Source organism: Microtus pennsylvanicus, chromosome 10 (assembly GCF_037038515.1).
Source record: "Microtus pennsylvanicus isolate mMicPen1 chromosome 10, mMicPen1.hap1, whole genome shotgun sequence".
Taxonomy (NCBI): domain Eukaryota; kingdom Metazoa; phylum Chordata; class Mammalia; order Rodentia; family Cricetidae; genus Microtus; species Microtus pennsylvanicus.
The window spans coordinates 34,825,852-34,839,967 of record NC_134588.1 but is presented as its reverse complement, the minus strand read 5'-3'; the positions used below and the strand labels follow the sequence as shown (position 1 = coordinate 34,839,967).

Here is a 14,116-nt window from a genome sequence, read left to right as displayed (position 1 = left end):
TTGTTTTTATTGCAAGATCAACCATGTGCTTTTCCACAAATCAAAAATGGAGAACTATATAGAGAATACTGGATCAAACGCTACTTCACAACAGAAAGAAAAGAGTGGTTCTACTACCATTGCAACGAAGGATTTGTGACTCCCTCGGGGGAACACTGGGACAAAATTCACTGCACTGTACGAGGGTGGGAGCCTGCAGTCCCATGCCGCAGTAAGTCAATGTCTGTATCAAATCATGTTTAAGTCTGTCAAACACTAGAAAGAAAAGATGACAAATATAATAACAGTTAAGTCTCTTCTGTTAAGAAACAAAAGAGTTTGTGAGCAAAAAACTAGTTTCTGTCCTTTATGAGCAGCTCTTCATAAAATGTATGTGAAAAATAAGGACCATAATAATACCTTTATTGGTTGCATATTTTATTTACAAAAATTAAAGATAATGCTACTTTTTGAAACATTTGGTATTGTTTTCATTTTTGAATGTCACGCATACTTATTTAACTATTGTAAAGTTAAACTATAGTTTTATTAAAAAAAATAAATGAGTGTTGTTTGTTTTTAACTTAACATTTATGGTAAATTTATGTTCCTTAGAGGTATGTGGAATCCATTATATAGAGAATGGGGAACTTTTACAACGGAGAGGAGACTACACACAGGACCAGTCTGTAAGAGTCCAGTGTTACTCTGGCTACAGTCTTCCAAATGATCAGGACACAGTTACATGTACAGAGAACGGCTGGTCTCCTCAACCCAAATGCATCCGTGTCAGTAAGTAACAGGCTCCGAGATCACAAGATGCTCTTGACTCCCCATTCCATGCATATTAACTGTGTCAAATGTTTCTTTTTGAATCTGTATAAGTGAATACTAAGGATTCTTTGCAAGTATATAGCAATGTAAACACAACTATCAGCCATTAAATCAAAATACTGAGTAAATTTTGGTTAATTTATAGTTATACAAATTTTGAAATCACTTTGTCATTGGATTCAAAATAATTTTTAAAATATGGTTTAAAATTAAACAAATAAGATAATAGCTACACACATCATTCATATATTGAAGTACTGACACGCCATTTTAAAGAATTAATAATTGCCTCGGGAATCCACTGTGATGTGTAACTGGGAAGGGAATTCTGAGATATTGTGTATTGTCTAGTTTTCATATTTTTTCCAATCTCTGGACTTTTATGTTTATACTGATGGTTACTTCATGTTCTATGTTCTTTAAGTGACTATGTAGTGTCATATTTTATTTTCAGAATAAATGTCTAAAAATGATAAACATAATAATGCAGATTTGAATTTCTTCCCTTATCATTTGGGTTTTAGAAATATAATTCTAAGTCAATTTGCAATAAAAAATTTTTCAAGGGCAGGTTTTTTTAAGTCAATAAACTTGTAAATAGTTTGCTGCAATATTAGTAATTCTAAAAATCAGTCTGGGTTGCTGTATTCCTTATTTAATATAGATTTTCAACATCTTTTAAATAACATTGGTTAGGTTTAAAGGACATTATTTTGAATTTTCAGAACAATTTTAAAATAATTAATTATATAATCATATTAAATATTCCTATTCACGAATTTAATATATATTTAAATATCTAATCTGTTTTTGAATGTTTGTCAGCTGTCTCCTATTGTACCAATTTGCTGATGAGAATCTTTTGTTAGCATTTTTTTTGGTACAGTCCATTATATATTTAATCTCTAAGAAATTGTATATTCGGTGATTTAAAATTTTATATGATTAATATTAGTGACCTGTTTAAAATTTTTACTGAGTTGTTATTTGATAGCCTTTCCACCATGCTGTTTTTGCTCATATTTTTAATTTTATGAATTTTTCTAATGTCTTTGCTAATAATGCTGATCTATATGAAAACACTGATTTTCATATTCCTGACACTTTTCATTTTATAAAAATCCTATCTAGGTAAATTGTTTTAGCTTTATTACTTCTAGAAACTCAGAAATATCTTAAAACAACTGACAGTTTCACTCAAACTTTCAAAGGACTCATCAGTGAAAAACCATATTTATTCAGGGATAGTTCAAATATGTTTAGAGTTCAGGTCAGTGACGTTGACAAATGAGTGTGCTTATATGAATACAACCCATCAAGCTAAAACTAGTCTTAATCTAGTGAGGAATTTCTATTGTTCCCTTTCTCTTCAACTCTACCATCATAAGAAATAACATTTCTTTTTGTTACTGTAGTATTGTGTTTCTACCTCTTCATATCAGTAGATTTAAGTATCATGTTTTCAAACTTAATTCCATAATTTTCAGTACAATATCTGTGCCATTCTTCTATATTATGATTTGTATAGTAACTGACTTTTATTGTTGAGAGATAACTTTACATATTTACATAATAATTTAGTTGTACATACCATTTTAAGGAACATTTTCACTATTTTAGATCTTAACAATTTTTGAGCCATTTCTGAAAATTTAAAGATATGTCATTGAGTTAAAATTTATACTGTATTTCTTAGATAAATATCCAAAACTGAAATTTATAAGTACTTGGGAGGTGCATGATTCAGTCTGTAAAATACCGGCATGTGGATTTTCAGGATGTTTGGGACACTTTTAATCCATAACAGCAATGAGCAAGCTTCAGTTGACTTGTTTCCCTTTAAGTATCAGGAGAGTGAGATTTTATAATCTAAACACATCAGACTAGGAGCATATTATTCTCCTTTAATTTTATCTTTCTAGTGGGCTAAAAATAACTATATATATATATATTTACCTAAGAATGTCCAATTTACCTTCATGTTTTCTTTTATAATTTATTTTATAACCATTTGCACACTAGAATATGACTCTGTTATCAAATTTGTTAAGATTTTCTTTTATGAGATGACTCATTTTATGAGTGTCTAGTAGTTATTTCCGTTAACTTTATTTTAACACTCAATGAGGCCCATGTAAATATCTGTCAATTATTTTTGCTTAGATAGGACATTTAATAACAGTTTTAATTTTTTGAGAATTTCCATTTTATACATATCTGAAAATTTTATAAAATATTTTATTATATTCACCTATCCCCAACTCTTCTCTGGTATGTGTCCCTTCTACTACCAGTCCTCATCCTCAATATTTAATTATTATTTTATGTGTATAAGTGCTCTATCTGCATATATGCTTGCAAGCCAGTAGATGGTAGATCCCTTTGCAGGTGGCTCTGAGCTACCATGTGGTTGCTGGGAATTGAACTTAGGACTTCTAGAAGAGCAGCCAATGCTCTTAACTGCTAAGCCATGTCTCTGGCACCTTTCTCTCCTTAAAACAATCCATGAAGTACAATTTATGCTGTTTCTATATTCTTGCAAGTGTGGTTTTACACTTGAGAGTAACTGATTTACCAGGTGTATGCTCATAAAGAAATTGATTCTTCCTTTTCTAGCAGCTACAAGCGGTGGGATTTTGTGATCTCCCTTCACCCTCACCTTCAATGTGGGAACTTGTGCATTTTCACACAACTACACAGAATTCATATGTGCATCTTCCTTGCTGTGTCTGAAAAATACTGATACATGGTAGTTATGTACCTTTTCTGACCCTTAAACTCTTCCTGTCTTTCCTCTGCAGCATTCTTTGAGACTTGATAGTAGAGAATGTGATAAAGGTATTCCATATAAAGCTGAATATTCCATTCTTATTCTCTGCATTTTGATCACTTGTAGGTATGTGAGTTAAATGAAATCAACTGCAAATAAAGCTTCTCTGGTGAGAGTTGAGAGGTGTGCTAATTTATTGAAAATTCATCTTTTTAAATAAATATTTTTATTGATTTTATTGAGCTGTACATTTTCCTCTGTTAACCCACTTCTTCTCTCCTCTCGTTCAACCCTCTCCCATTGTCCCCATGTTCCCAATTTACTCAGGAGATCTTGTCATTTTCTGTTTCCTATGTAAATTATATCCATGTCCTCATTGTTGTCTACATTCTCTGGGACTGTGATTTGTAGACTGGTTTTCTTTGCTTTATATCTAAAAGCCACTTATGAGTGAGTACATATGATATTTATCTTTCTGGATCAGGGATACCTCACTCAGTGCGATGTTTTCTAGATCCATCCATTTGCCTGCAAATTTCAAGATGTCATTATTCTTTTTCTGCTCTGTAGTAATACATTGTATAAATAAACCACATTTTCCTTATCCATTCTTCTGTTAAAGGGCATTTGGGTTGTTTCCAGGTTCTGGCTATGACAAACAATGCTGCTAAGAACATACTTGAGCACATATTCTTTTGGTGTGATTGAGCATCCTTTGGGTATATAACCAAAAGTGGTATTGCTGAGTCTTGAGGTAGGTTGTTTCCTAATTTTCTGAGAAATTGCCATACTGATATCTCAGGTAGCTGTATCAGTTTGCACTCTCACCAGCAATGGAGGAGTGTTCTCTTTACCCCACATCCTTTCCAGCATAAGTTGTCATAAGTGTTTTTGATATTGGCCATTCTTACAGGTGTAAGATGGAATTTTAGAGTTGTTTTGATTTGCATTTCTCTGATGGCTAAGGATGTCGAGCATTTTTTTAAGTGTCTTTCAGTCATTTTAAAGTCATTTGTTGAGAGTCCTCTATTTAGGGATGTACCCCATTTTTTATTGGATTATATGTTCTTTTGATGACCAATTTCTTGAATTATTTGTGTATTTTAGAAATCAGACCTCTGTGTGATGTAGGGTTGGTGAAGATCTTTTCCCATTGTGTAGGCTACCATTATGTCTTGTTGACCATGACCTTTGCTTTTCATAAGCTTTTCAGTTCCAGTAGGTTCCATTTATTAATTATCTCTCTGTGTCTTTGCTACTGGGGGTACATTTAGGAAGGGGTCTGCTGTACCAATGCGTTCAAGTGTACTATCTACTTTCTCCTCTATGAGGTTGTGTGGTTGGCCTTATGTTGAGGTCTTTGATCCATTTGGACTTGTGTTCTGTCATGGTGATAGATACAGATCTATTTTCATTCTCGTTTTGATATCCAGTTATGCCAGCACCATTTTTATAATTTTTGCTTCTTTGTCAAAAAATCAGATGTTCATAGGTATGGAAATTAATATCTGATCTATAATTCAGTTCCATTGGTCCTCCAATCTGTTCTTATGGCAATATCAGGCTGTTTTCAGCACTGTAGCTCTGTAGTAGAGTTTGAAGCCAGGAATTACAATGCCTCCAGAAGTTTCATTATGGTACAGGATTGTTTTGGCTATCCTGGATTTTTGCTTTTCAATATGAAGTTGAGCATTGTTGTTGTTTTGGGGTCTGTGAAAATTTTTGCTGGGATTTTGATGGGCATTGCATTGAATCTATAGATTGCTTTGGGTAAGATTGCCACTTTTATTATGTTAATTATACCTACCTAAGAGCATGGGAGATCTTTCCATTTTCTGGTGTCTTCTTTAATTTCATTCTTCAAAAATTTAAAGTTCTTGTAATACAGGTCCTCCACTTCTTTGCTTAGAGTTACTCTGAGATATTTTATGCTATTTGTGGATATTGTGAAGGGTGATGTTTCTCTGATTTCTTCTCAGTCCATTTATCATCTGTGTCCAAAAGGGCTACCGATTTTTTTTTTTAGTTAATCTGGTTTTTTCCTGCTACATTACTGAAAGTGTTTATGAGTTGTAGAAGTTCCTTGGTAGATTTTTTGGGGTCGCTTAAGTAAACTATCATATCGTCAGCAAAATAGCAAGAGTGTGACTTCTTTTCTGATTTGTATTCCCTTGATCTACTTTTGTTGTCTTATTGCTCTAGCTAGAACCTCAAGAACTATATTGAATAGATATGGAAAGAGTGAAAACCTTGTCTTGTGACTGATTTCAGTGGGATCACTGTGAGTTTCTCTCCATTTAGTTTCATATTGGCTGTTGGCTTGCTATATATTGTCCTTATTATGTTTAGGTATGTTCCTTGTACCCCTGCTCTCTCTAAGACCTTTATCATTAAGGGATGTAGTATTGTGTTGAAGGCTTTGCAGCATCTAATGAGATGATCATGAGTTTTTTTTTATTTTTCAGTTTTTTTATGTGGTAAATTATATTGACAGATTTTCATATGTTTAACCATGCCAGCATCCCTAGAATGAAGCCAACTTGATTATGGTGGATGATTTTTCTGATGTGTCCTTGGATTCAATTTGCCAGTATTTTATTGAGTATTTCCACATCAATGTTTGTGAGTGATATTGGTCTGTAATTCTCTTTCTTAGTAATGTCTTTATGTGGTTTGGGAATCAGGGTAATGGTAGCCTCATAAAAAGAATTTGGCAATGTTCATTCTGTTTCTATTGTGTGAAACAATTTCAGGAGAATTGGTATTAGTTCTTCCTTGAAAATCTTGTAGAATACTGCACTGAAACAATCTGGTCCTGGGATATTTTTGGTTAGGACACTTTTGATGTCTGTTTCTATTTTTAGTGGTGATGGGTCTAGTTAATTTGCTTATGTAGCCTTAATTTAAATTTACTATGTAATATTTATCCAGAAAGTTGTCCATTTCCTTTAAGTTTCCAATTTCGTGGAATACAGTGTTTTGAAATATGACCTAATGATTCCCTGGATATCCTCTGTGTATGTTGTTATGTTGTCTTTTTCATTTCTGATTTTGTAAATTTGGATATTCTCTCTCTGCCTTTTGGTTAGTTTTTTTCTCTTTTCATTTTTTTATGGATAATTCATCATCGTTTGCTTTGAATGGAACTTTCTGTGATCCAGTGCTAAGTCTCATTGCTATTCCCATTTCACACTAGAGGAGGGTGCTTCTGGGAGGCCTGGAGAAAAGCATGCCAAGTTCCCTTCCTGGGTTGCAGTCAGATTCTAACCGCATCGGTTTTTAGGCACCACCTAGCGGTTGCTTTCTTTTCTTTCTGTTTGCTTTATTTATTTATTTATTTATTTATTTATTTATTCCTTCCTTCATTCATTCATTTATTAAAGATTTCTGTCTCCTCCTCGCCACTGCCTCCCATTTCCATCCCCCTCTCCCAATCAACTCCCCCTCCCTCATCAGCCTGAACAGCAGTCAGGGTTCCCTGCCCTGTGGGAAGTACAAGGACCTCCCACCTCTTTCCAGGTCTAGTAAGGTGAGCATCCAAACTGCCTAGGCTCCCACAAAGCCAGTATGTGCAGAAGGATTAAAGCCCAGTGCCATTGTTCTTGACTTCTCAGCACTCCTCATTGTCCGCTATGTTCAGCTAGTCCGGTTTTAACTTATGCTTTTTCAGACCCAGTCCAGCTGGCCTTGGTGAGTTCCCGATAGAACATCCCCATTGTCTCAGTGTGTGGGTGCACCCCTTGCTGTCCTGAGTTCCTTGCTCCTGCTCTCTCTCCTTCTGCTCCTGATAAAGGTTTGTCTATTTTGTTGATTTTATCAACAAACCAACTCTTTGTCTAATTGATTCTTTGTGTTGTTTTGTTTCTATTTTATTGATTTCAGCTCTCAATTTGATCATTCCCTGCCATATAGTTCACCTGATTGACTTGCTTCTTTTTATCCTAAAGTTTTCAAATGTTCTGTTAATTCACTAGTGTGGGATTTTTCTAGCTTCTTCATGTAGGCATTAGTGCTATGAACTTTCCTCTTAACACTGCTTTCATTGTACCCCATAAATTTGGCTATGCTGTGTGGTCATTTTCATTGAATTTTAGGAAGTCTTTAATTTTTTTTCTTTTATGTCTTCCTGGAGCCATTGATGATTCAGGTGAGTATTGTGTAATTTCCATGTGTTTATGAACTTTCTGGGGTTAGTGTTGCTGTTGAATTTTAATTTTCAGCCATGGTGATCTGATAAAATACATTGAGTTATTCTAATATTTTTGTATCTGTAGAGGTTTGCTTTGTTACCTAGTATGTGGTAAATTTTTGAGAAGGTTCCATAAGGTGCTAAGAAGAAAGTATATTCTTTTATGTTTGGATGGAACGTTCTAAAGATGTCTGTTAAGTACATTTGAGTCATAGCATCTGTTAGTTCCCTTATTTCTCTGGTAATTTTCTGTCTACAGACCTGTCAAGTAGTGAGAGTAGAGTGTTGAAGCCTCCCACTATTAGTGTGCATGGTTTAATGCGTGATTTCTGTTTTAGTAGTGTTTCTTTTACATATGAGCGTGTCCTTGTATTCAGGGCATAGATTTTCAGTATTGAGACTTCCTCTTGATGATTTTTTTCTGTGACTAATATGAAATGCCTTTCTTTGTTTACTCTGATTTACTTTATTTTGAAGTCTACTTTCTTAGATATTAGGATAACTACACCAGCTTGTTTCTTAGTTCCATTTTATTGGAAATTTTTTCCCATCCCTTTACTCTGAAATGATATCTATCTTTGAGGTTGAGATGTGTTTCTTATGCAGTAGAAGGATGGATTATATTTTCATATCCTAAGTGTTAGCCTCTGCCTTTTTATAGGTAAGTTGAGTCCATTTATACTAAAGGATATTAATGACCAATGATTGCTATCTCCTGTTATATTTGTTTTTGTTTTTCATGATGTTATTTTGTGTGTTTTCCCTTCTTTGGGATTCGCTGCTGAGAGATCATCTATTGTCTGTGTTTTTGTTGATGTAACCAACTTCCTCGGGTTGGAGCTTTCCTTCTAGTACTTTCTGTAGGGCTGGATTTGTAGCTAGGTATTGTTTAGATTTGGTTCTGTCATGGAATACCTTGTTTTGTCCTCTATAGTGATTGAAGTTTTGCTGGGTGTAATAGTCTTGGCTGGCATCCGTGGTCTTCTAATGGCTGCATAAGACTTGACCAAGACCTACTGGCTTTCATTGTTTCCACTGAAAGTCAGGTGTAATTCTGATAGGTCTGCCTTTATATGTTGCTTAGCCTTCTTCCTTTATAGCTTTTAATATTCTTTTTTTACTCTGTATGTTTAGTGTTTTGATTATTATGTGGCTAGGGAACTTCTTTTTTTTCAGTATATTTGGTGTTCTGTAAGCTTCTTATATCTTCATAGGTATATCCTTCTTTAAGTTGAGAAAATTTTCTTCTATGATTTTGTTAAATATAATTTCTAAACTTTTGAGTTAAACTTCTTCTCCTTTCTTTCTGCCTATGATTCTTAGGTTTGGCTTCTCCATGGTGTCCCATATTTCCTGGATATTATGTGTTAAGATTTTGTTACATTTAATGATTTCTTTGACAGATGAGTCTATTTCCTCTATTGCATCTTCAGCACTTGAGATTCTCTCTTCCATCTCTTGTATTCTGCTGTTTATGCTTTCATTTGTGGTTCCTAATCATTTTTCATAATTTCTGTTTCTATAATTCCCTTGGCTTGTGTTTTCTTTATTGTCTCTATTTAAGTTTTCAAGTCTTGAATAGTTTCTTTATATGTTTGATTGCTTTTCTTGTTTTTTATGGGATTTGTTGATGTCTTCCAATTTTTTTTTTCTGTTTTCCTCCATTTCTTTGAGGTAATTGTTCATTTTCTCTTTAAGGGCCTCAAAAAATTCCCTAAAGTGATTTTTAGGTCACTTTCTTTTGTTTCATCTATATTTGGTTGTTCAAGTCTTGCTGTTGTAGGGCCACTAGTTTTTATTGGTGTTGTGCTGCTCTTTGTGGTGTTGTGTGCATTCTTACCTTGTCTACCCATCTTTTCCTCTGATTGGTGTTGTTGTGACTCTCTGTGACTCTGATATCAATCTTCCAAGTGCCAGTTGATCCTAGGCTCAGATGGTTGCTCCTCCTGGTGCAGTCAGGGCCATGGTTCCAGCCACCCCGTTGGTCACTCTGTTTTCCTGGAGGTCACTGGGTGCTCCCAAGGTTGGCTCTAGTAGAGTTCTCTGACTTGAACCTGCTAGCTTGACTGTTGCTCCCTTGTACCCACTTCTGTGGAGTTTGCTGCCTCAGCCTGCTCCAACGGAAGTTGCTGGCTCATACCAGTTTCCGTAGATGTCCCTGGCCTAAGCCTGCTTCCATGGAGGTCTATGACTTGGTCCTGGTCCCAGAAAGGTCTCTGGCTTTAGCCTACTCTCTCAGAGGTCCTAGACTCACAACTAGACCTACAGAGGTCCTGGTTCAGGTCTCAAAAATTTATTTCTTATACACAAGTACTATATTTATATAACATTATCTTCTCTCTCCTCTCATCTACTCCTCTCATTTCCTCCCCTCTCAATTTCATGAGCTCTTCTTTTTTTTACTATAATTTTTCACAAGCATATATACATACACACACATGCATACATGTACATGCATGCACACATGCATATCCTACTCAGTACACTTAGGACTGCTTGAATGTCTATCTATTTAGGCCTGGTCACTTGAGATTTAATAACTTATTGGGTAGAATCATTCCAAGAAAAGACTTATTTTTCTTCTACCAGAAAACATTGATTACATATAGCTCTTGATCTATGGATTGAGATGATGAGAATTTCTCCATGTGCATTGGCGTGTCTACTTCTATTATTCTATTATGCTGAACAACCTGTTTTCTGTGATTTTGTTAGTGAAGTTTACCTGTTTTAAATATATATATGTATATATATATATATATATATATATATATAGAGAGAGAGAGAGAGAGAGAGAGAGAGAGAGAGAGAAAGAGAGAGAGAGAGAGAGAGAGAGAGAGAGAGAGAGAGAGAGAGAGAGACTATCTCATTGCAGACATCCTGGTTCTCTGGCTCTAACAATCTTTCTGTTCCTTCTTCTCTAATGTACTTAGCTAGTAAATGTTTTTCATATTGAAGCAACTATATTCACATTAAATATTTTTCTAGAGTGACTTGTATAGTCTGTGGCTTTTAAATTCCATTAACTTTTAACTTGTCAAATTAATTAACAAGGGTGTCCATAATATTCCAATTGGTCTTTAAAATAGGTAAAAATAAATATGATATAATTCTCACCATTGCTGATATTAGTAATTTGTGCTATCTCTACTGTTCTCTGCTAAATTTTTTTTAAATGTTATTAACTTAAGGATTTTTTACAGTATCAATGTGTAAAGTTTATTTTATGTACAAATAGGTTTGCATATTACAAACTATTCTTTTTATTTGTGCTTAATTATTTCAGTTCAGGACATGAAAAACCTGCCCAAACACATCTACCCACTTTAATTTAATCTCTTCTTTTTCTAATGTCTTAAGAGAGTCTCAGGTAATTGATATGGTGATACTGTTTTTTCAGTGTGTATTGAAGTGCATCCAGCTTCCTCCATACTCTTTGTTGTAGTCCCATAGATTTGTTTATGTGATTTATCCATTGATACTTGGATGCATTGAGTGAGCATGACCAAATGCTTTTCTGGGAATTTTTGTTGGAGATAAGATGTTCCCACAATATATTTTCTTTCATATCCACCACAATCTTTGGAATAAATCAGCAGTATCTTGTTTGTTTTTTCTTTTCTTTTGTTTTGTTTTCAGTTTACTTTTTCTTTTATTACTTTAAAAAATACTAATCCAATTTCCACTTCTACCCATCCTCCCCTCAGTGGCCCCTCAGTCTGCCCCAACTGTCAACCCCCTTCAGACGGACTTGTTTGTTCCCATGCTCATTTACTCCCAGTCCAGTCGGAGTTGGTGAGCATCCACTGAGACAACAGTATCTTGTTAAAAACACTTGCTGCTAGTGCTTGGGATTGGATATCTGCAGGAGTGGAAGCTGACTTTGATTGATTATTATGTTCCCTTTAAATTTCTTTAGACTGGTTTTGGAGCTTTTTCTTTCCAACTAGTGTTTTCAGAATATCAATAAACCTCTTCTGAAATATTACTAAAGGATTTGGGTGTTCAAAAGGAAATGTTCCACTTTTCCAATTTGAATGTCTCATATTCCTGTCATTCGGGGAAACTTTGACCTTGGAATCTGTCGTCATTTTTCTTCCCTTCTTCTTTTGCATCACAAAGTCTTGTACTGTGTTGCAATATGTTGGCATCTGGCCAGAGAATCTAGAGAATGGTGATGGAGATCTGTTGTGCTCTGCTTAGTGTTTTTTCTCTTTTCTGTTTTTCTACGCCACAGGTTCAGTGTCTCCAATTTCTTCGAGGACAGTGATTATTGTTTCTTAAGTTCAGTAAAACACCCATTTCTTTTTTTTTTTACTGTCAGGATCTTTCTCACTGTGCTATTTTCTGAAAAAACCCTCCATACTTAAAGCTCTTTGATAGTAATAAAAGACTTCATTAACCTTTGGCTACTCTGGAATTCTAGTTCGGTGCTTTTGTCTCCTACTAGCAGGCATTGGCAATTTTCAACCATATTTATTTATGCCCTCTTTGTGTCTAGCACTCTTTCTTTTTTTTATTTACAATTTCATTACATTTTTTTACAAATATTGTAACTTCATTATCTTTCTATCATTTGACTTTTGCATTATTTTTATTTACCTTTTTAAATTTTTACAATTTGTGCTTGTCTTAGTATTTACTGCCTTTTCCAAATTAACAATGTGAAAAAGCTTATTGAATTTTATTCCTTATTAAATTTTATTCTTTATTATTTTCCACTTGTTTGATGAAATTTGTTTCTTCACTATTTATTGATATATACATAAATTTTATCTAATATTTTAATTGGCATCTATATAAAATATTTAGTGTCTTCTTCTTTGATTTCCTACTTATCCATAAACAACCAAATATATGTTCTGGATAGTAATCTAGTAATTGGAAGTATACTTTTATACTTTCTTTTTTAAATTATTTTTTATGGAATTTTTTTGGTACATTGACCCGTGAAATATTGTTCAGCTGATAAGAAAAGTGAAATTAAAAAATACTTTTACATTTCAATTCAGTTATTCACGAGTTGGGGGCATCATTTTGTCATGAGAAGATGATTTTTTCTGTTTGTTTCTCATGATTTCTTTGAATATTGCACACCATTGTATTTTAGGCATGAGGTTACAAATGCATTTCAAATTCTTGGCACTGGACTTTGTAGCAACTATGTAGATAGATTTTCCAAGATTTTCACCCAACCCAAGGAACCCTAGTTGGATAAATGAGCCTAGGTGCCTAAGAGAGCCAATTATTCTCAGCTTTAAAGAAACTACAAGTTAAAAAAAAATTGTTTAGAGCTCTGACGTTCTGTAGAATTGTGGATACACTTAGACAAAAGAAACACATTTTTAGATGGAATTATGAGTACTTAAATATTGTTGTATTAGAAAAATTCAAACAAGATGTTGTGCATCTTGAACCTATGATTTGTTTTCCTTGTTTCAGTAATGTAAATAATTTTGATTATTTCAGATCTTCATTTACAAGTGACTAATGGCTATTTTAATATAATTTTATATTGTAAACCCTTAAGTTACTGAACATAAACTCAGCTTTTTTTTTTACTTTTTCCCTTTTAGAGACATGTTCAAAGTCAGATATAGAAATTGAGAATGGATTTCTTTCTGAATATGCTAGCACATATGATCTAAACAGAAAAACACAGTATAGGTGTAAACAGGGATTTGTAACATCGAATGGAGAGACATCAGGGACAATTACCTGCCTCCAAAATGGATGGTCAGCTCAACCCTCATGCATCAGTGAGTACTGCATTATATTGCTGCCATTATACGGGTGATGAATCAGGGTTTAACTTTACTCTTCTTTGAGGTGGCTGATCTTGCTTCATGATGAGTTTCAAACTTCAAGAAAAAAATTTCACTATTTTGTAACATGAGGGATGGCTTGTCAGGGTTTTTGTCCTGCTCGGTTCCCACAGCCAGCTAGTCCCAAAGAAAATCACACGGAGGTCTCTATAAGATTATAAACTGTTATGAACATGGCGAACAATGAGGGCTGATGAGAAGCCAAGGACAATGGCACGGGGTTTTGATCCTACTTCATGTTCTGGCTGTGTGGGAGCCTAGCCAGTTTGGATGTTCACCTTCCTAGACATGGACGGAGGGGGGAGGACCTTGGACTTTCCACAGGGCAGGGAACCCTGACTGCGCTTTGGACTGGAGAGGGAGGGGGAGAGGAGTGGGGGGAGAGGGAGAAGGGTGGGGGGGAGGGAAATGGGAGGCTGGGAGGAGGGAGAAACTTTTTTTCCTTTTTCTCAATAAAAAAAAAAAGATTATAAACTGATTGTCCCAGTAGCTCAGTCTTCTTATTAGCTCTTGTAACTT

The 14,116-nt window shown here is 34.6% G+C and overlaps 1 protein-coding gene across 3 annotated transcripts in view; it reads left to right on the top strand.

The window, feature by feature from the left end:
- Positions 1-14,116, top strand: part of LOC142858636 (complement factor H-like) — a 125,157-nt gene that overhangs the window by 32,921 nt on the left and 78,120 nt on the right. For all 3 annotated transcript variants that reach the window (XM_075988151.1, XM_075988149.1, XM_075988150.1), the window contains exons 8-10: positions 17-211; positions 595-771; positions 13,349-13,531. In XM_075988151.1, coding sequence (XP_075844266.1) covers positions 17-211; positions 595-771; positions 13,349-13,531 — 555 coding nt within the window. The remainder of the gene's footprint in view (positions 1-16; positions 212-594; positions 772-13,348; positions 13,532-14,116) is intronic.